Below are 24087 nucleotides of genomic sequence, written 5' to 3'. Positions count from 1 at the left end.
AGAATATAATCAAGGTCATTTATTTGAACAAACTTGGTAGCCCTTCATCCCAGCATGTTACTGGCCAAATATCATCACCCTAGGCCTATCGGTTATTTAGAAGAAGTTGTTGAAAGGTTTTAAACATATTTGACCCCTGTGACCTTGAATATAAATCAAGGTCATTTATTTGAACAAACTTGGTAGCCATTCATCCCAGCATGTTACTGGCCAAATTTAAGCACCCTAGGCCTATTGGTTATTCAGAACGAGTTGTTTAAATGTTTTAAACATATTTGACCCATGTGACCTAGAATATAAGTCAAGGTCATGTATTTGAACAAACTTGGTAGCCCTTTATCCCAGGATGTTACAGGCCAAATATCATCACCCTAGGCCTCTTGGTTATTCAGAAGAAGTTGTTAAAAGTTTTTAAACATATTTGACCCATGTGACCTTGAATATAAATAGAGGTCATTTATTTGAACAAAATTGGTAGCCCTTCATCCCAGCATATTACTGGCAAAATATCATCACCCTACGCCTCTTGGTTATTCAGAAGTTGTTTAAAAAATTTAACATAGTTGACCCCTGTGACCTTAAAAATGGATGAAGGTCATTTATTTGAACAAACTTGGTAGCCCTTCACCCCAGCATGCTTCTGGCCAAATATCATCCTTTTGGTTACAGAGAAGAAGTTGTTTAAAAGTAAAATGTTGACGACAGACGGACGGACAACGGACGGAGGACGACGGACAGACGACGGACGCCGCACCATGCCATAAGATCACCTGGCCCTTCGGGCCAGGTGAGCTAAAAATCTGCTGTAGTCAAAAGACGTAAATTTTTGATGTTGCAATGGGTTTTTTAAACATGTATTTCCATTCCTCTGACATTTAGTTCCACTGGTAAGTATTTAATAGACGAACTAACAATAATAAAAAAGAATAAGCTTGAGTAAAAACTTTGTTGAGATTTATTATATTCTTGCGTTATAATTGCATGTATAATGTAGAAAAACAAAAACAACACCAACCAAACAAAATAGGATCATTCGCAAATCATTCATACAAAATTTATTTTAAAACAATATAATTCTGAACCTTTAAAAAATAATCATCTTGAAAACATTTACTATACAGTTGTTCTGTTCATTGACAGCCTTGCAAAAAACTGAGGTCAAAGGTCCTCAGTGGTCATTATCGTTTGTGCTTTTATATACAGGTATTACCAAATAAATATGAATAATCCTAACCTTAACAATAGATTGTGATAACTCAAAGCAAATTTTTGATATTTGTATAATATAAGTGATTTTACTGATAGACTGATATTTACCTACGTATGCTGAAATGCTTTTCCTTTATTGACCATTAAGAATATGAAACCCTGATAAATGACATACAAACTCAAAAAAGGCTATCACCATATAAAACGTGGAGCTTCGTAAATCAAGCCAACATCATCTCTACTTTATTTGTCTTATGATCCAGCCTGTGTTTTACAGACAGACTGGAACTTTTCCTATTCAAACTTTTACTAGTAAAAAAAGTTGTTTCAAGTTAAGCCAATTTTGCTTGGAACTTAAGTGTCTGGATTAAAGCTACTACATATACTGTATATACTGCTAAATTCACAGCATTACCTCTTGTGCATTTCAAATTCCCCCAAAAAGTCATATTTGAAATAACAACAAAAAATATATAATGTTCTGCATTCATAATATTGCTGTACAATTTAGAACAATAATTAAATAAAATATTTCAGTCGACCTCTTACTCGCAACATAACACAAGAAAATTAACAATTCAAATTAAAAACATGATCAAATAAAAATCAAAGTAAAAGAGACTATGGACAACCATCAGTATTTCTATAAGACCATCAGCGGAAATATGCAGACATTAACAAGACAATAGTTTTGGAAATATATAACAACAGCTAAATGGCTATATCTCATCAAAAGCCATCTTCGCTAGCCAAGGGTTAATGTTACGATCCGGTACGATCCGGTCTTATCTCATCAGATCGTAATCCTTGGCTAGCAAAGTGGATCAAAAGCATGACCCAACAAAACCTTGTTAGCCTAAAGCAAGTAAACCAGAATATTTAAATTGGAAATTTTTCTGAAGTTGAAATTTTGAAAGAAATTTCCTAATATGTAATTTATGTGTACTAAATTATACATTGTGTTAAATTTATACCACTGAGGGGATATGTGCATTTTAACTGTTTTTATCAACAAATGTTAGGATAACAATGGCTTGTAGAACTGGGACATGATCTTATCATCTGCTCCATTTCATACATTCCTTTTGGCTATTTAAATCTAGTAACATTGAATAAAAGCAAGAGCTATGATGACTGTTATCTCGGGCCTATCACCCCCAATGTGGATGTTATTGTAAAGACTAAAACAATTTAAAACCACAATAAATTGTTCTGCTATCTGGTAAAAACTAGAATCAATGTATTAAAATCACTTTCAACTAAAATGGTTCAATACAATTTTCATTTGAGTTGTACATTACCCAAAGATAATGATAGTTAAAAATGACTGGATCTTAAGGAACACATTTCCAAAATTACAACACTTCACAATCTAAACATTCCCTATAGGTTTAGCACAAGAAAAAGGAAGTGGGCAAGAGGAGCTAAATGAGACATATTCCAATAAATTAAAAATTAAATCAACTCAAACAAACACAGAAATTTCTCTTACAGAAGTCATCAATAGTAGACTAAAATTAACAGAATAAATCTCTGACTTTTATCATAACACTTTAACAGAAGCTTATAGTATTTCCCACTTGCAGTGTGGAATACATGTAAGTAATTATGTATTACAGTAGCTTAAAAAAAAGGTTGGCAGTAACAAGTCATATTCAAATATACACCAGTACTAGTTCTTAAAACAGTATCTAATCTTTATATTATTGTATATAGTTATACATTGCATATATTGAGGTTCTTCAAAAAGCCATGATTTGGGACGATTGTATAACTTACTCAAGTTATTTAATTTAAAAATTCTAAATTTTACAAAACTTGACACTAAAATTTTACCAAGAGACTTAATTTAAAAGTTTAAAACTAATTAGTGAGAGCTTAATACTTCAGTTGAAAACCAAACACTAACACAACAGAACATTTGTATACCATAATGTTGATATCATTTTTAAAATCATACTTTTTCTTCTTTTCAAATTGGGGTAAAAGAGAATTACGATGTAATAATTAAAATACACATAAAGTGCAGTGCACATTACAAACCAATCGAACATCAATTTTTGACTGGTGAAAGTCCATATTAATGTCATAGGTCATTATAATGAAAGGAAACACATTCAAACTCCTCATGACTTGCTATATCCATCCAAACACTTTCATAACTGAGGCTGTACTTAATAACATCTGTTGAGAGTTGTGAAACGTATGCATGTATATGCTATGATATACATTTATAAATTCCAGATTCACAAACAAAAAAACAAAAAAAAACACCATTATATATTGTTAATTTATATAAACATTTGTATCCGAGCAACTCTGTATTACCTGTACAATATAAGTACACATCCATGACTGTCAACCCGGACGTCCAGCAGGTTGACAACTATCAAACACGGTGTGAAACTATACGATCCAGTTTCACAAATATCTTCAAACTGAGAAGTTGCTTTTATTCACAAGGATAGATTTTATGATGTTTTACTCTACAGGAATTCATGTATACCGTACATATGTATCAAATTTCCTTTTCTTAAGGTAGATAGTCCCCGCAGTCTTTGTTGTATCTCCAAAAAGGGACGGTTCTAATTTGTTTGGCAATTTCCTAACTTGAGTTGCTTGCCCATCAAAAAAGATGCATACAGTGAAAGTTATATATTTATCATAACTTTCTTTAACATCTTGTAATGACGATTTAATACACAGATATCTTGATCATAAACCAGGTGTTTATACATTGTCCTACCATGCAGTTATATTTGTTAATACTTATTGTCAAAATATCTCCCTCCCTCAAAAAGCATGCAACCTTTATTTGTCTTTGTATGAATTTACAGAAAATAGCATGAAATTCACAGGAGAATAAATTTTCGAGCATGTATAAAGAAGGAAAGTGGTGGGTTGCTCTACCTTATTATCTTATTTACATAATTAAAAATACCATCCTTAAAAGTACAAGTAGCTTCTCAAATATGCAGATGATTGTATATTATTGCTTAGCGACATATTGAAGGACAAGAAGCTATATACACATAAAATGCGTAGTGAAGACAAATTTTAACGTGTTACACATGTACAGAACTAAACAAAAACTCATAAAACTTTCAGCAGTTGTACAATTATGATTTCTTTTTTTTTATCAAGAAATATTTACAAGTATGTGCGTAATACAATGTACTAGGATGCTTATGTAACCTTTGTGAATTTAAGCTGTCCCAATCCCAAAACCTATGCTAATTATTAGACCTTAATCTTTCTAAGTTTCCAGACATTTGGTCCCCTTTGAGATGAATTATTCCAGATATTACTACATGGTGTTGGGGGAGTATCAGGGAAGAAACAAATCCTTAGGATGTACATATACACATTTTATTTATACTTTTAATTTTGAGTAAGACAGATTAAAAAGTTGGCAATTATGACCAATAATACATCAGTGATGGAGTCTAAAAGTTGTTGCTAAAATGACTTTAGTGGAGCCAAGAAAGAAAATAGAAGGGTGTGGTCACTGACAGGCTCCCAACTATATTAATGGAATAGTCATCAGGAAAGTTTCATTGTAAAATAAAAAGATGTAGCAGCATTCATGATCATGTCACCAGATTTTTACTGGAAGTCATTGTTACATATATATATTATATCTGTGTTTACCGACACAGTCATTCTCCGGAGATTGATAATAATTGCATTCTGAAAGGTAACTGGAAAATCAAATAAAGTAAAAGATAAGTACATTTAGTTAAGTATTTCCCTACAATTTTTAACCAACAAGCTTTCTGAAATCCCTTCATCACAATGTGTAATGGTGTACAGGACAAACACATCATGTATAGGATACCAGACAGAATATCTTTTAAAAGACTGGTTGTTCTATGCAAAAAAATGTTGAAGTAATCCATGAAAAAGAACATATGTTTAAGTGAAAACCTAACTTAGTGACTTTAGATAAAAGGACTCAAAATTCAGAATTTTACATCAAAAGTCAACAAATCTGAATGCTGCTATACTGCCACATTTTGTCCAGCAAAATTTTGGCATGATGAAGGGGTTTAACAATGTGACAAACACATGAGGAGCGCTATATTGAGGTGTTACTGTACACGTCAGGATTAAAAAACTGACTGCATTTAAAAAAAAAAAAATCCACAAAAAATTGAGACTGTTATTAAGATTGTCGCTGGCTTTTAAAAAGTGACTAAGTTTAATAAATATTGAGATGGTAGTACAGCGAATAGATATGTCTTACAAGGAACAACATATTATGTTATAAGGTTGACAGATAAACCTGGTCATCTATTACACGTTAATTAGCTCTAGTTGACTATGTGGTCTAAATGAAATCTGATGTGCTACCTTTTTTGACATGATTGGCCATATCTAAGCCAGGTCTTAAAATCACTATATTGATTATGTTTTGGTAAAAGTATTGCTGATCTGAGTCCAATTAATTCTTGAAGGCAATTAAGTACACACAACACACACACAAAAAAAATATTTAAAAAAATGGAAATTCATAGAATGTATGTACGTTACTGTAATTATCTCATCCATACAATAATCATAACACCATCTTAATATGTCTGAAGTCTGGACATAGCATCAACTAATCAGAACTGCAAAACCTTCTGTATCCTCATTACAAAACACAGATTCCAGCCATCTTGAACACTAAGATTAAACAAGCATAAGCAAAATTTGTTAAAATCCTGTACACACATTGGAAAGATATTTTCGAGAGAAAAAAAATGACAACCAATCATCAGAACTGAGGAAGTGTCGGTAACCTCATTATCATTAAAAATGTAGTATTTGTTCAATTCAAACTGTAGCAGTTCAAATGGTCTGAGTTTTTGACATGAAAACATGCACCAACTTTGGTAAAAATCTACACATGAACGTAAAACATCTCAAGAAAGAGACAGCCAATCAGAATTAAGTCAGAGCCTGTATCCTAACTGAATGTGAAGATTCTTCAATTCTCATCTACCAGGTATACAAAAATTAAACTTAACTTATATTTTCAAAAATAATTAGGAAAATTGTTTTCAACCACCAATCAGAACTAAGCAAGTAGCCATTCCCCTTTATATATCAGTTACGGGTACAGCACGGATTCCATTCATCTTTGAACTATAGGCCTGAGCATCAATAACAAAGCAGGACTGACATATCAATGTTTGTATTAAGGGAAGTTGCTGTCTGGAGTGTGTCAGCCCATCAGAATCTAGGATCTATATATATATGTAACCTTTTGAAATATGCACAGATTCTGCTCACTTTTTCAATAAGTACAATTCCATTATACAAGGATATATAAATTCACAATTTTCTGGAAAGCAATGTACCACCAGAATTCAATGATTGAACAAAAATCAGTATCAAATAATTTCAGTATGCACAATAGGTTACACCTTCCAAATGATCGGTACAAATTTTAAATTTCTGAATAAAATCTCTTCCTTTCTTCAACTTATCAAACAAATTGAAGATTGCATTGGTAAAAATGTAAACTTAGTTTTCCAAAAATGAACTAATCTATGCACAAAAGACTTGTAGTTCAGTCTGGAAAATCAAGTGCCCCAAGTACTGAAAAATGCAAACATTTCAATCTGATGTTACAATGAAGCTATAGCTATAAGGTAGAAAAGTTTGAGGTTGGTCAACGTCTCTCAGAAAACAGTCTATTAATGCAGATCAAGTCTTCTCAGAGATGTCGTAATGGTTACTTCCCATGTAAACTTCTCGTTCCACCGCAGCCTGCATTTGTCCTCCAATACTCACTTTGCATGGACTACTCATTTCACTAGTGGCCTGCTTTTGTCCTCATCCATGCACATCTTAGACTTATATTCGTTCACTTCAGCTAAATACTTAGACCAAGCGCTACCGTCAGACTCCTCCTGAAAAGAATCTAATCTTTTCACACAACAACCAAAATTTCCTTAGTTCTAAAATTCTTACCGTAAATCTTTCTACAAACAACCATTCAAATATGAATATCATTAAGAATTTTCCTAATACATACATACATGTACATGAAATTACATATTAAGTATGAATAGGCAAAAAGAAAAAGCCAATGTTTTACAACATTTAAATGTTCCATCAAAATTTATGGAAATCTAAAAAAACCACTTACCACCTTGTAGAACACTTTTTGTTCAAATACAAGATCTACCACTAACAAGTAGATATAGATGACTACTGGTAAAAAGAATTAGAACATGTCAGATTTACAATGGAACTCTGAAGCAATTAGCAGGAAGCATCCAGCATTGAAAATTCCAATGGGAATTCTGAGTCCTGTACTCATTGAACCATTGAAATGACTATGGTTAGAGTCTCAGCTGTCACTAATCCAATGCTTTAATCGATCTCATGAAGTGTACATGTAGTGAATATAAAGTTAGAAACATTGATAAATATAGGGAGAATATTGATTAACCTTCAAAAAAAAAAGGATCTGCCTCTTACTATATACCAGTACAATTGTACTACAATCTCCTGAAATTTGAATAAAAACAGTTTTGTTTTAAAGCAGAAGCCATACCATCAGCCAACCAAATTGAAGGAACCGACATTAAATAACATATTCAGTACTGATTCAGAAATCCCAAAAAAATACAGTATGTGTTTTAATACAACATTTTTAAAGTTTTTTTTTACTTAGTTAAGCAACATCATGAACATTTGTAAGGATGTTTAGAAAAGTTAGTCAAAAAGCAATAACAAAATTGTTGATAGACAGTTGGCAGATCTAGACAGAATCTGAAAACATGTCACCATAAACGAGTCACTGAAGGTTTATGAGTAGTGTACGAGAAATCTACCAAAAGAGGATGAGGTTATTAAAACTGAAAGTCAATTTTTACACTGGTTTACACCAGCTAAAATTATAATTAAATCATAAAATTGACATCTATATGTACATGAAGTTTCCACTACATTATTACTACAACATCCAACTGTCATTTACATTGTAGCATATCCCATTACAGTAGGCCTAGGGTACTAAATAATTCATTAATATCAATGCACATTTAATGTGCAATATATAGCCTTATAAAAACATTATTTCACTATTTCCTTTATTTTTATTTTTATTATTTTTCTTTTTTGCCAAGTACCAAAATTGTTTTTGACAATTCAACTGCAGGGTTATTTCTAGGTATTTTAAAGGAACCTTCCTTGAGTTGGGAATAATTGGTTACGTATCTAAGTGCCATACAACACATTTCCTTTCTTTTTATTTACATTATTTAAAAGAATGGAAATGTGGGAATTTGTTCACCCCTTCTGTTTATTAAACATCTGTACTTAAGATAAGGAAATGAAGTTTTGTTCTATTAGAAAAAAAATCTTAATGATCAGTTGCTTTTTATTTCCAGAATTGTTCAAATTAAATTTCAATTGTTCAATTTAATTTTCAAAAAAGAAACTTGGTAGTAACACACATCTGGGATTACACCTGCATGTGTAGAAAAGAAAAATACTAGTCGAGTTGTAACTGGGTTTCTTTGCCAGAAAATCACCCAAGACCGTTGATCAGTTAACTAGCTACAGGATACTGGCAGTGTACATGAAAAATATATATGCCAGGTGCGTTGACTGTCTTGTGAAGCTACACAGCATACACCAGCATCAGACCCTTGCTACTTACTTTTTTCTCTGGTTTTGGTTTCTTGGCCACAATACCAGTTTTGAGTGCACGATTAGCCCCTTTCCTCTTCCCTACCTGACAACAGAAGTACTGACAAATTTAGATGGAAATTCTTTCATCATATCAGGGGTATCACATACTCATAGGTACATTGATCATGATTGTACAGTAGGTAACATGACACTACATGTATATCATATTGCTGAGTGACCATTTCTGATTCACCATATAATTTTTTACATAGCTACCATTTTGATGCCATTTGTTTTGGACAAAAAATGCAGAGACAAGGCAATGACAATATTCTTCCAGAAATATTGGAGTGAGGTGGTGCACATGGGGAGCAGAGAAATTGCTACAGGATGTAAAAATGGGAATGTACATGCATGTAACAACTGTCAAAACATGGTTGGGAACGTCTCTAGCAATTGTTTTCCTTATTTTGATTCAAAAATAGAGTTTTTGTGACCATGAAAAAATTATACCGATTAACACAGTACAGTAGCTATAGGCCTACTACATGTATCAAAATATAATCTATCATCTAAAGACTTAAAACCGTTATCAGGCTAGGAACAGCGGTGGATACAGCATATGGGCATACATGATAATCCTGCATTTGGGCAACAGTTACCATTTACAGTAACATTTTTATTACTGAAATGGGGAATAAAGTGAAATGAAAACAAATGAAGTTCTTTGAAACATTATGAACATGTACAATAAAGGGCATCATTCTCTCAACACAATCCAGTATCTAATACAATGAGGTGCAATTGTGCACAATGATAAGTTGATTCAGTTGTCTAAATTTTTGTAAAAAATACAAATTGTATCATTCGATTCACCTCCATGCCAATGCTTATAGTGTGTTGTAGATCAGCTATAAATAGCACACGAAAAAAATTAATGCTCACCTGTCACATTTGCACTGATTGATCCCATCAACTACATACTGAACTTACATATACAGTATATAATCAGGTTGGAGAAAACCACTAACTTGCGTATAATACGCAAATTCACCGATTCTATTATATGGCAATCGGGGTATGGATTTGTTACTTAAAATAGTAAAAATCACTTTAAGCTTAACTTTTTCCAATTGTTTGCCCAAGTCACATTTATTTAGTCATAGATGCAATACTTCCGGTAGAGCATCCTCGATTCCCAGGGGTTACCATTACCTACGCTCTCTACACCCCTTGAATGTGTCATGGCAAAATTGAAGGCACGCGGGTAGCTATTTGATTGGTCTACGGACGTTTTCAGGAGAAAAAACCTGACCTATCAAAAAGCACGTATAGAGCGTAGGTGATCGCGATCGTAACACCTGGAAATTGAGGATGCCGGTAGAGTTACATCAAGTTTCTAACTTCCAAGTAGCCAATGTCTTTGAACAGTAAACATCTTGTAGCAAAATATTATTTACCTTGTCGTAAATTAATGTGATTTATAATAATATATTGCAAAAGTTACTGTTAAAGCGATTTGGGTTATTTTTAGTAACAAATCAATACTCCAACTGGCGTATAATAGGCGAGTTTGCGTATATTATAGTATTATACGCAAGTTGGTGGTTTTCCCCAACCTGATAATTAAGTTAATTGAGAACAATGTCAGTAATATGGTTGGTCATTTTCACAAAAACTAAGATATCAGAATTGATAACTTTTTGTGTACAAATGTATTTCATTTTGTTATTTATAATTATTGGATTATGTTTAAAAAAATACGCTCCTATTCGCTCCTAGTGTTAACAGAACTTTGTGTGTTTTTATTTCACTCATTCACCATTTCAGTATAAAAAAAAATAAAAAATCATTGATTAACAGTGAGGAAGAGTTCCTTCCCTTTTATGACAAAAGACATCAATTAAGGCATTCAAGAACAATAACTTAATTCGATAAAAAATCAATTTCAAAAATGTTCTTTGGTGTTCCTGTTTCCGTCCTTACAATAGGTAAAACAACCGGTTTTTTGTCAGTGGCCGTCGAGTCGGAAGTTTCTTGACCAACAGAAGAGGAAGACGATTTATCCACATTTGAGGAGTCTGATTCCTTCGTTGTGTTTGAATTCAATTCATCTTTCTCTTCCATATGTTTTTTAAACATTTCTAAGAAGCTTCCATCATTCGAAAACTTATTTCCAGTGAAAATTTTCGCCGGAGAAAATCTTGTCCCTCTTTCAGCAGCCATCTTTTTTTATAATTTATGTAACAAGCAATCTGATTGGTCACAAGTAGGGTGATACTAAATGCATAAAATACTCAAAAGAGCACATGAAAAAGAGAGTGTTTTTTAAGAGTAAAACCCTAAAGCAGAGGCAATCCGTTGCCTCTAAATTGTAACAATATCATATCTGGTAGTATAAATCGATATAGACTATATATTTATAATATTTATAGACATAACTTGAAATTATTTTGCCAAGGTCATAATGCTTCATATCCATTTTTCTTGGACTTGTGTTAAATGTGTTCTGCAATAATTCAGCAGACAACAGACAACATGGAGAGAAAAGGTTCTTCGCTCTTACGGATCTTTCGACATTTTTGGAATTCTTTCGGTGCTCCAAACTCGATACTAAAAGGAGAAGATCACCTGGGGAACAAATACTACGAAAGACTTGCGGGTAAAGATGTCGATAACATGATCCCATTCTAAACTGTTCTAACAGTACACAACACAGCAACACAGCCAGCTAACCCTAGGCCTCAGCTCAGGCAGTCAGGGACCTTAGAATTTGTTACAGCTATATTTTATATAAACTAAGGTAACAGGTCCCTATGAACTAACCTGGAACCGTCAATCTCCTGTCAATATCTTGAATATATTAAGAGTGAGAAATATATTGGTTACATCAATTTTTTGAGATACACGACCAGTATCACAGGAGCTAGCCCGAGTTTCCTAACACCAGGGGAACATTCGCGTATCAGGTTGAACCTGTAAAGAAAACGACAGGTACATATCTGAAACGAGGCTGACATCAGGAAAATTCAGCACGTGTAGAATCCTCCGGGACGTTTTACACTCCTGTTACAGTTCAAGTCTACTCCCGTACTTGGGCGGACCAAGTCCACACCCAAGAAGGATGAAGAAGATTGAGGGGTCCAGACGTACCTGGCCGAAATTAAAATGCTGACTTTTGCGTTCAAGTCCAAGTGCGTTCATTTATCGTAGAAAATTTCTGCGTCACACATACCGTTTCAACCGGGATACGCGAATGTAGCCTTAGATAATTTGAATAAGGCTACATTCGTGTATCCTGGTTCAAACGGTACGTGTGGCGCAGAAATATTTCACGATAAATGAATGCACTTAGACATTATAAGCAGAGCTAAAAATGCACAGTTTTGGAGAATAAAAAACAATATATCAATAATAGTATGCCCTTCTTTCATGCGTTCACTGAATTACATAATGTATCTTAAAAACTACATGTCACACAGCTGGCTTGACATTGTTTTATAAACTAGCAATAGTCAGCATCTTGGTTTCGGTTAGGTACGTCTGAACCCCTCATTCTACACGTCCAAATTTTCCTGAGGTCAATCTCGGCTCAGATTTGTACCTTTCGTTTTCTTTACAGGTTCAACCGATTCAACCGTTTCAACAGGATACAGGAATGTACCCATAGAGATGTCTGGTGTCAATTTCTGGTTTTAAGATATATGCAATATATATATTATAGCTCAAATGAAAAAAGAAATCAAGACAAACAATTAAGTGTTTGAATTATTAAATGTGGGTGTCAGCTTTTTGTGATATTGAAATTTTTGTCTTCGGATTTTGCGTCCGTCCGTCCGTCGTCCGTCCTTAAACTATTCTTGTTATCGGTATTTCTCAAGAAGTGCCAAAGGAATCTTTCTCAAATTTTATCTGTAGGTTCCCCTTGGTCCTTAGCTGTGCAGGGCAACTTTTGAGACTGATCGGATAAACAACATGGCCGACAGGCAGTCATCTTGGATTTTGATAGTGAAAGTTTGTTATCACTATTTCTCGGGAAGTACGAGAGGGATCTTTCTCAAATTTTATATGTGGGTTCCCCTTGGTCCCTAGCTGTGCAGGGCAACCTTTGAGACTGATCGGATAAACAACATGGCCGACAGGCAGCCATCTTGGATTTTGATAGTGAAAGTTTGTTATCGCTATTTCTCGGGAAGTACGAGAGGGATCTTTCTCAAATTTAATATGTAGGTTTCCCTTGTTCCCTTGTTGTGCAGGGCAACCTTTGAGACTGATCAGATATACAACATGGCCGACAGGCAGCCATCTTGGATTTTGTTAGTGAAAGTTTGTTATCGCTATTTCTTTGAAAGTACGGGAGGATCTTTCTCAAATTTTATATGTAGGTTCCCCTTGTTCCCTTGTTGTGCAGCAGTGCCTGACATGGACGGCCGCCTGCTCGCCAATGGCGGTTAAAGTCTTGCTCGAGTTACTAAAAGTTGTCAAAAGTGAGGTAGTCACTGGCCCAACAAAAAGAAATATTGATGAATATAAAAGAAATTATAGTCCCTTCCAAACTAACTGGGGGGGGGGGGCAGTACATTTTTCAGTTGTCATTACTTCGATTTGAATCGAACTGCCCGTGATTTAGAAAGTGTGATGATTTTTTTTCTGATTTTCTATATAAATACTGCGAGGGTGTCTTCTTTGAGGTGCAAGTTTTGTGTATTTCTTTTTGGGAAGACCTGAATGGAGTGGATCATGTCAGGTTTTAACTAGAGTTGAAGAATTAAAAATATGATGTTTTATTCTTTTTTACATATTACAAACCTTGTCATGTTATATGTAATTTAAAGGTGCTGAAGCATTGTGTTAAATGCTGTGGAAATATTTCTTCCCAAAATTATTTGATCCACCAATATGTCATTTGCTTCAAATTTTTACTTGTCCAAAAAATAATTTTTGGCCAGGTTCCCACTATCCTTTATTGTTCATGTTTACTTTTGAAACTGATCAGTTAAACGAAATGGCCTACGTACAGCCATCTTCGTTTTTTGGCATTGAAGGTTTGTTAGTACTATTTCTCAGGAATAACTTGAGGGATATTTCTCAAATTTGATATGTAGGTTCCCCTTGATCCCTCGTTGTGCATGTTATATTTTGAGGCTGATCATAAAAACAAAATGGCTAAAGGAAAAACTAAACAGATCTTTCTCATATTGCAATGATCGATTCTATTTCTTACACATTAAGTACTGTACTAGTAAATATGTGAAATGACAAACTCACTTTGAAGGTTGGCTTTCATACACATCAGAATTAAGTTTAGATCAAAAGTTACCTCAAGGTGCATTTACTGTTAACATGACTCGATCAAACATATTAGAGGAAAGAAGAGAAATGATCGAACTGACAAAGAACTAGTGAAGATGGTACAATGGTGGGCGCCAAGATCCCTCTGGGATATCTTGTTTGTCTTTTGTTTACATTTCTAACATTATATTTTGTTTGGTATTTTGTAATTTCATTGTTGTTTCATCAAATGAATTTGATATTTTGTCATATTGTTCTCACAGTGTAGATGGTTTCTTTTCTAAAGCTACCTTTTCCATGGAATGTGTCCTTATGATTTCTCTGTAGGTATTTTATAAAGTCTTAAGAATGGTTAAACTTTCAATTAACTTGTTTTCTAAAAATTCCACCTCATTCATAAGGTAGTCTTTTTCTCCATTGTTTTCCTCCAACTCTCTTTTCAAATTTCTATTCTCTTGAACAACATCTTTGACCTTTTCTTGTATCTTTTCAACAACATTTTGCTGAGGAGATGGCAATTCTGTAGTGTTGACTCCTAACCATGTTGGCAGTTCAAAAATACCAGCTGCAAATTTGGAAAATTTCTGTTTTAATTTGTCCCGTTTTCTTCATTTGCATACAATTTAACTTGTTTCTTGAGTGCACATGTTGTTCATAAGCTGCTCATGAATTTCTCATGTGCAAAGGTTAAGTTTTTTCTTTATGGAAGTGATGATTATACTTATGACTATGATTTGTTCTCTGTAATTTGGCATCTATATACTTTGGATACCTTTACACTCTCTGCTGTTTATTGTCATTGATTGTGCATGTGAAGTGAAGATAGACATGCAGGGTATCCTTGAAAAGTGACAAATTATAAAACTCAGCACGATGATGCATTGTCAAAATGACACCTTTCAAACCTTGTTACATTACATGTATATTTGATGCATTGAAATTGACACCTGTCAAAACTTGTTACATTATATATGTATTTTTCAGATGAGAGGAGGAATCGAAAAGGTTGGCGTTATGTGAAACCTTTTCATAGACAGACCAAGGTGGACAGTGAACTAGAAATACCAACAGAATGGAATGGTAAATTTTGACTCCATAAAAAGACATGCTGAAAATTCAGTAGCCTATATTTTACAGGCCAAGAAATCACTGTCAATATGCCAATACTTTACATATCATACAATATCCATCTGGAGGTTCTGGGTTCAAATCTGACACAATTTAGTTCATCATTACATATAAGTTCTGTTATAAACCAGTGTGTGTCACCACAACTTGGGCAAAGAAAATTCATGGCATTAGAAGCAGAAGGTTTCCCCCCTCCCTCCCCCTGGTTAAAGAGTAGGACTCAATAAGACTTAAGAGAAATATGGATCTTGTGAATCTTACTCCGTCAATTTTGATAATGATTTTGATATGTTGCATCCTCGGACTAAGGGGACTCAAAAGGGTATCACTGTCAACATAAGGTGTGACTCTCTGGGGATGAAGGGGCAGGGCCTGGTAAATAATGGTAAAACTTCTTTAGTTTCAATAACTTATGAATTGCAGCCAAATTTGGTTTGTGCCTCTTGGTCAAGGAGACTTAAGACTTAAGTGGAAGAAGACGTAATGGACAGGGTCCAATAGGGGAAATAGAGGTAAAATTTGCAACTTGTACTCCCTAAGAACTTAAGTATACGGTACGTAGCTATACAAGGATATTTACTAAATTTGTTCTGAAGTTACGACAGTATGTTTTTGTTTGAAATATCAATACTGCCAGGTGAATATTTTTAGCTCACCTGGTCCATGATGAGCTTATGCCATACCGCAGCGTCCGTCGTCCGTTGTCTGTCAACTTTTCCTTTAAAACGCTACTAGTCCTGAACGGCCAAGTAGATTTTGACTTAATTTGGTCTGGAGCATCCTTAGGCCAAGGAGACTCAATTTTGTATAAATTGTGGGTGTGGCCCCCTGGGGGCAGATGGGCGGGGCCAAATAGGGGAAATAGAGGTAAAACCTTCAAAATCCTTCTCCTACCCTAGGGATTAAGGAATTTTATCCTTATTAAGTTTTGAGCATCCTTGGGCCCAGGGGACTCTGTTTTGTATAAACCATGGGTTTGGCCCTCCCAAGGGCCTGAGGGGCGGGGCCCAATAGGGGAACATAGCAAATTATTCTTTAAAAGCCTTCTACTTCTGTAGGAATGACAGGATTTGGTCCATATTTGGTGTTGAGCATCCTTGGGTTAAGGGAAACCAATTTTGTATAAACGGTGGGTCTGGCCCCCTTGGGGGCTGAGGGGCGGGGCCCAATATGGGAAATATAGCAAATTCTTAAAAATCCTTCTTCTTCTGTAGGAATGACAGGATTTATTCCATATTTAGTCTGAAGCATCCTTGGGTGAAGGGGTACCAATTTTGTATAAACCATGGGTCTGACCCCCCAGGGGCCTGAGGGGCGGGGCCCAATAGGGGAAACATAGCAAATTATTCTTTAAAATCCTTCTTCTGTAGGAATGAAAAGATTTGGTCCATATTTGGTGTGAATCATCCTTGAGTAAAGGGGAACCAATTTTGTATAAACAGTGGGTGTGGCCCCCCCCTGGGACCTGAGGGGCTGGGCCCTATAGGGGAAATAGAGGGAATCCTTCTTCTACCATAGGGATTAAGGGATTTTATCTTAATTTAGTCTGGAGCATCCTTGGGCCAAGGGGACTCAATTTTGTATAAACGATGGGCATGACCCCCCTAGGGGCATAGGGGTGGGGCTCTGTTTGAAATTTGTTATATCTCAAGTACTGAGTGGATCTTTCTGAAATTTCATATGTACCTTACAGCACCTACCATGGAGTGCTATATCTTTACTTAATACCAATTATTTTAAACATATTCAGGTGAGCGATACAGGCCCTCTTGGCCCCTTGTTTTATAAATAAAGTTGGGTGACCCCAGGTCTGGTGGAATATATATAGGGCCCAAAAAGAGCAATTGTCACTGTAGAGATATATTACTTGAACAATTATCAAAAACTCCACTTTTTAACCACATACACTTGTAAAGTATGCATTCATGTTACCAGAATTGGCCCTTGGGTCTAGTCCATCCCTAACGTCTTAGAACCTTATGCCCTGACTGAGCACTAAGAGATGAATACAACCAAGGTCATAACATAACACAGAATATGCTATATCCCCTTATCTATGTATACTGCTGCTAGGCATAAAGTGCTGAACAAAATCCTAGTGTTAGGATTTGATTCTGAGTTCAGCCCCACCTCTGGAGACTTAGTCCCTGGACCTTGCATGAAAACAGTTTTTAATCCAACCCTATAACCATTTAAACAATTGCAGAGCAAGAAAAGTTGAATATATATATTTTTCTCTCATTCCCGTGTGTGTAAGATAGAAATGTCCAAGGTAAGAAAGGGGTGTAGAAAATTTCTATCTTACACCCCATTTCACATGACGTGACATCACAATGTCTCAACAATGATATGACATCACGAATTTGGAAAACACTGATGCCGCAATGTGGAAAAGGCAACGTTAGGAAGATGAGATATTTTTTTCTGCGCAAACTCTGTTTGCATATATGGGGTTTGCTAAATCTCGTGACGAATTCGTTTTCGTCTAAACAGTTCAGGGGGAAAATGGATAGTTTTCAAAATGAAAGCCAGTCCAAACACATTTTTATGGTTTTTAGGCTTATTCTGGTAGTTGGAATGATAGAAAAATACTCTTTCATGCCTAAAGGTGTAGGATAGGGATATTATAATGTTCATGCTAAGATTGGCTAGGGGGAAGGGGGCAGCACTCCCGGTAGTCCGAATTATTCTGACGTTTTATCGACTTTTTTTTATATCAGTCTGTTGTCGATTAACCTGGTCAATTAGTAACTGCAGAGTCATTACATGGAAACAGTAGGAATACACACCCTTTAAATAATAGTAACAGTTCCTAGTTCCTAGTCATGAGAATACAAATGTAGTCATGCTACCAGCTGCTCAAGATTGGTCCAGGGGTCTTGACTCATCCCTGGGTACTTAGTCTCTGGGTTATAATCTGGATTGTTTGAGATCCCTATATCATAACTCTATGAAAAATGCTATCTGTAGGTATAACAAAATGCTACCAGAGCTTGACCTTATAATTAATTACAGTTTCAGTTTATTGGGGTTTAGTCCCTGGGTCAAAACATTTGAATAATTGAAATCTACACCCTTGAAACATATTTGTAATGGTTATGTATGAAATCATTAATACACTTATGTAAATAAGATTGACCAAGGGGTTCAGCCAAGCCCTTGGAAGCTAGGTCCATGATTCATAACTTGGAAATGATCAAGATATCATCCCTTAACTTGATGGACATTAAAAAACAAAACACATGCTACTGCTAACAGGGTCAGCCATGGGGTCTGGCTGGGCCCATGGGGAATTACTTTCAGCGTCATTAACTCAAGCCTTATAACCATACACATGCATTTAGACTTCAACCAAAACAGAAAAATATTTCCCAGTTTACTTTCAATAGGAGGATTTTGCCATAATTGCTTAAAAGCACACAGTGAGCAATATAGGCCCTCTAGGGATGTTGTTGCTGTCCTGTAAGCCTGTTGCACATGTACATGTGTATGAGTTATGATCCGATGCTGTATGCAGCTAAACTACTCAGTAGTATGCTTAAATGTGTTTACGTTGATTTTTTTAAATGAAATTAGTGAAAGCTACATATCTTACAGCAAGTTTTGGTCTCGCCGCCACAAAGTGGAAGCAAGACTAAGGTGTTCATACTGTCCATCCGTCCATCCATGATCATTAGTAAGCACATCTCCTCTTAAACCATGTTGGATTTTTTTGTAACTTGATACAGTGCAAGTACATCATAATTAGATGTACATGGTGAAAGGAATATGATATTTGACTTCTGGTTAATATATTTCCTAGAGTTATGACACTTCAAACTTAAAATATTTGGTCCAGAAACATTATAAACAAAACTCCTCTTGAACTGTTTGTTAGATTTGTTCGTAACGTAGCATGGTGAAAATACATCATATGGAGATGTGTATAAAGACTGATTTTCCTGGAGTTATGGCTCTTGAAACTTAAATTTCTGCTTCAGAAGCCTTATAAATTCAACTCCTCCTTAGTGTTGTACTTTTTTTTATTTCTCGCTATCACCGAAACGGGGGATATTAATTTGGGTTTGGCGGAGTTATGGTCCCTTGAATAACGAAACAACGCCATTTTCTGCCGTTTCCGTGCAATCACTGCAACAAATAACAGCTTAACCGATTTTCTTTAAACTTGGTACCAGGGTTAAATGCCTTAAGGGCTTGACCAAGTTCGATGACCACTTTCAGCAGACTATATTTGGTGGAGTTATGGCCCCTTGAATAACGAAAAACAACACCATTATCTACTGTTTCCGTGCAATCACTGCAACAAATATTAACCGATTTTTCTTTAAACTTGGTACCAGGGTTAAATGCCTTAAGGGCTTGACCAAGTTCGATGACCACTTTCAGCAGACTATATTTGGTGGAGTTATGGCCCCTTGAATAACAAAAAACAACACCATTATCTACCGTTTCCGTGCAATCACTGCAACAAATATTAACCGATTTTCTTTAAACTTGGTACCAGGGTTAAATGCCTTAAGGGCTCGACCAAGTTCGATGACCACTTTCAGCAGACTATATTTGGTGGAGTTATGGCCCCTTGATTAACGAAAAAAATCATTATCTGCAGTTTCCACTTAATAACTCCAGCAAATATAAGCCAAATTCCTTCAAACTTGACAACAATGTTTGTGTTTCTCTGTCTTTCCACCCATCTCGGGCACTCTTTGGTTTTCGTGTGATAATTGCTGTAGATATTGTTCAGATATTTCAACCAAATTCTGTATGCACATCGCACTCATGCTAAGTTTGCCAACCGATGTGATTTGTGCATATTTATGGAGAATTAATGAGGTTAGTAAACTCTGATGGACTAAACGATTAATTTACACTGTAATACCTACATGTTTAATAAAAAGTCTAACTTTTGTGCAAGGCTTTTTTTTCTCCGAGTTTCAAGCTATACATTATGTCTCAACAGCACATGTTTAAAACCTAACCTCAATAATGTTTACCTACAATATGTCCTGCAAGCGGGAGATATAAATTCAACAAATTTGCTTGTCTGTAACTTATCACAGTAAAAGTATATTATGAAGGATGGGGTTTGTAACTTGAATATTATGCCTCCTGCAGACAAAGTTTGAATACCTAGATAAGACGAAGCGGGGGTTTATCTTTTTGAGTTCGCTCAGTTTCTCTACTTTCACCTGGTCCAAAACGTCTTGGTGAGCTTATGCTGTACAGATGTATCAGTTGTCTGTTAATCAGTAATTTCTACACACAATTTCCTCTTCTGAACCACTGGACACTTTTCTGGTTTCAATACAAACATTTACTAATATTTTTGTCTGTATTTTCAGCATGGCTTCGGCACAGCAGGAAAACCCCGCCCTCACTTCAGGTACTTGCATACTAGAGGATATAACTGCAAATATAAACTTTGAATAAAGTCGTACTTAATTTTATATTGTGATGAAGGGCTTAATTTTCAGTCATCAACTTGATTCACAATTCAAAAAATCTGTTCTATAAGATTGCTATAAATATGCAGTTCGTAGAATATTAGTCATAGCAGTGTATTCGAAAGTAGCTGTGCTGGTAAGGATTGCTTACCATCAGTTAAGTTGATCCTTTTGAATTTCTGTTTAAAATTATCCAAATGTATTTTGAATCACTTTGATTGTTGATCCCTAAGAATCTGTACATATATAATGTATACATAATTCCATGAAATGTGTGTGCAGGGATGTGCAATTCCACATTGTATAGCTTGAATCCAAGTATAGGTAAATATTACGTAGGGGCAAATGAAAATTATCAATATTTACTATGAAAATGTTATTTGGGCTAGAAGAATTATTCAAAGTCTGCCTGATGTATATATAAATGTACAATGAAATTCCTTCTTTTGCAGGAAATTGAACACAATTATATGTCGATGATGAAAACACGACAGAGAGCACTGGAAGTTGAAACCAGAGAAGAAGAGGTATATCACTAGTATTATTTCTCCAATTATCCTATTAGTAAAATCTTGCTGCTTGTAAGTTCAAAATTTACATGTGCTGGAGCTATGTAAGAAAAACATATGTATTATGATTTTGTTGGTCTTGCTTAAATAATTGCTGAAATTAAGTGAGACTTTTACCTCGTAATTTTGAATTGGTTAAAAAAGTTAGAGGGTTTGGGTGTTGGAAGTGGGATGGGCATTCAAGAATATCTTTGTACATTCATGAAAAAAAGGTAACGCTGAAGTCATGTCATGTTTATTTTAGGGAAACATCATCATGTTAAAAGATCATCGGTTATCATTTTTCTTCATGTCTGAAAAAATGAAATTGGTTTTGTTGTTTTCATACTTGCCAACATTTTAGAAATTTCCATGGTGGAGAATCTGAAAGCTCAAATAAATTGTGTCCCCACGACCAGGACAAGTTAAAATGAAGTTAAGAACCACAACATCTATATGTTAAATACGAAGTTAAGAACCACAACCTCTATATGTTAAATACGAAGTTAGGAGCCATGACCTCAATAAAATAACCCTTTAAATGACATATTTTGAGTTGTTCTTATAGATGAAATCATTAGATCTTTGAATATGGTAATAGTGTAGCAAATTCACATGTTGAAAATACACTAAATTTCAGGGTCCAATATCGAGACTGTTCCTCCTAAATAGGGAGGGTTGGCAAGTATGCCTCTTTTTGTTAACTTAACCTTTTTATCTGTATTACAGGAAAAATTGTCATTAGAAGCAAATAGTGAAATTTCTACAAACCTGGACGCCTCCAAATTACTTGAAAAACGTAAGTCAAACTGTGTTACTGTTCAGGCTGAATATTTTACACAGGAAAGCCAAAGAAGGGATAACTCATATTTGGTTAAGACAGTCATGTACAGATACTTTTTTATTGCCATAAATCAAGATTGGGAGTGAACTTCATCTGTCTATCCTACTTTCCACCTGCATTTTCATTTCACCACAATAATTTGAGCTGTCTTTCACAGGTAAAATGTCAACTCAACATCACTACTCCAGTAAATAAAAAAAGTTCCTGAACACTGCTTTTAGTGCCCTGTAGACAATAAAGCTTAAACAAACAAGACCTAGCCATCAACTTGCTTGGGATTGTTTTTCAGGTTTTAAGATCAACTTGAAGAGCAATTACTCTTATATGGCCGTGAATTCCATTTCGGAATCCATCAACTGGGGAACACAGAACTTCACTGAATCCATTAGTGGACGTTGGATCTCATTCTCCCTTATATTAGATGTATTATGTGGTACTTATAATGCATGTCTACACTCTCTCCTTCATATTATGTGGTACTTATAATGCATGTTTACACTCTCCTTCAACATCTTACGGTGTTCATTTTCCTTGTGCTCAACTGGTTTTATCACCTCAAAACCTGACCAAAATAGAAAAGTATTCCTTACATACTTTTAGTGTAACAAAGTGTGAAAAATCTAAACATAACACAATAATGTGCACTCAGCTTTGTATAACTATTGTCTTTGATTATATGAAAGTTTGGTTTCTATTTTCAGAACCACATCCCGATTTTGAAGATATGGAATTAAAATCAGGATCTACTAGAAAGTTGGACTATAAAGATAAAGAAGCACCCATAGACAGAACAGTGTCGTGACATCAACTGTAATGGCCAGTTTGTTTTTTTGAAAGAAATTGTACATACGCTGTTATTCTGAAGTAAAGACTGATGATGCACTATTTGTAAACTCCATTGTTCTGGAAATGTTATATTTCAGATTTTATTGTTACACTTCAAACAACAACATCATTTTCTTTAGACCATGTAATTTTAAGTTACTTTTGAGAAAGAAATTCTTATAAAAATCTGAGGCATAGGTTAAATAATTCCTTAACCTAGTATATCAATAATACATAAAATACAAATGTACACATAGTTTGTACAGTGGGTCAAAGTTAAGATGCCAGATGAAGGAATTCTGTTAATTGGTGTGCTAAGATATTAATGGAGTCATTTTAATACAGTGCAGTGAAATACTGTTCCCGCTATATTATCAACATGTAATGAACATGTGGTATTAACATTTTGATTGTATACGATCATTTTTGTGCCAATCTGGTAATGTTGGGATGGTGAATATGTTTATATGATAACTATGAATGAATAAATTGTGTCATAAAGTACATTATATTGGCGTGTTTTTTTAAGCTGAATAATATCTTTCAGAACTTTTAAATGGAGTTTAAATATCAAAGTAACAATTACCATTAGTGTCTTAGTAAGTACAGTAAACCTGAATGTATAGATACACATACCTAGTAATACAAATACAATAATCTGTGTAAGGTAGAAACAGAGGTTGACTGATATCCATTATAAATTGTGTGTTGTTACATATAGGCTGAGCACCTATTGAGCCTAGAGGGGAACTGAGTAAGAGGCGACACTACATTGGATCATGGTTCACTGCTGAGCTTAGCAGAGCTATACTGTGCATCCCTCGGTAAACCTTGGCTTGGAAATCCATATTACCATTTTACATCCTGAATTTAATACTGTTCTCGTGCAGACTGGTGTCTGTTCATGGCCCTATCATTCAGTTTGCATTAAATAGTAAAACTTGTTTTATGATTTATGATATTCCAAAAGAATTATTTCGGAGAAATTAAAAAGGTTTGGTGAATGTAATGAGTTGTCTCCCCTTGACCGTTCTGTGGTCGCCAGCTGCACACTGCTCCGTACGTGTTTGCACAATTAATGTGACTGTTATCTGGATTGTAGAGGCTAGTTGCTAGGCATTGTCAATGTTACAATCTGATTCTTTTTTTATTCAGTTTAGATAAA

At 34.9% G+C, this 24087-nt stretch overlaps 1 protein-coding gene and 1 long non-coding RNA gene across 2 annotated transcripts; one reads left to right on the top strand and one right to left on the bottom strand.

Annotated features, from left to right (window-relative positions):
* Nucleotides 1–941: 941 nt before the first annotated feature.
* Nucleotides 942–11065, bottom strand: LOC110466615. Its single transcript, XR_002464754.1, has 3 exons — nucleotides 10828–11065; nucleotides 8870–8944; nucleotides 942–7109 (listed from the first exon to the last, which is right to left on the bottom strand). It is a non-coding gene; the product is annotated as an uncharacterized LOC110466615 (long non-coding RNA).
* A 121-nt stretch (nucleotides 11066–11186) lies between these two features.
* LOC110466612 (mimitin, mitochondrial-like) lies at nucleotides 11187–23426 on the top strand. The gene is made up of 6 exons (XM_021523202.1): nucleotides 11187–11503; nucleotides 15118–15213; nucleotides 20604–20644; nucleotides 21158–21232; nucleotides 21983–22052; nucleotides 22799–23426. Exons 1-6 carry the CDS (start codon nucleotides 11344–11346, stop codon nucleotides 22897–22899), a joined length of 543 nt encoding a protein of 180 aa, XP_021378877.1. The 5' UTR covers nucleotides 11187–11343; the 3' UTR covers nucleotides 22900–23426.
* Nucleotides 23427–24087: the final 661 nt, after the last annotated feature.

This window comes from Mizuhopecten yessoensis, unplaced genomic scaffold (genome assembly GCF_002113885.1).
Source record: "Mizuhopecten yessoensis strain PY_sf001 unplaced genomic scaffold, ASM211388v2 scaffold11139, whole genome shotgun sequence".
Lineage (NCBI taxonomy): Eukaryota > Metazoa > Mollusca > Bivalvia > Pectinida > Pectinidae > Mizuhopecten > Mizuhopecten yessoensis.
Note: the sequence above shows the minus strand (reverse complement) of the source record. Positions and strands in the feature narration are given on the sequence as shown.

Excerpts from the sequence above, each read along its gene's own strand:
- LOC110466612 (XM_021523202.1), top strand. The coding sequence starts at position 11,344 with ATGTGTTCTGCAATAATTCAGCAGACAACAGACAACATGGAGAGAAAA. Across the intron at positions 20,645-21,157 it reads AAACCCCGCCCTCACTTCAG|GAAATTGAACACAATTATAT; the intron begins GTACTTGCATAC and ends CTTCTTTTGCAG. Across the intron at positions 22,053-22,798 it reads CTCCAAATTACTTGAAAAAC|AACCACATCCCGATTTTGAA; the intron begins GTAAGTCAAACT and ends TTCTATTTTCAG.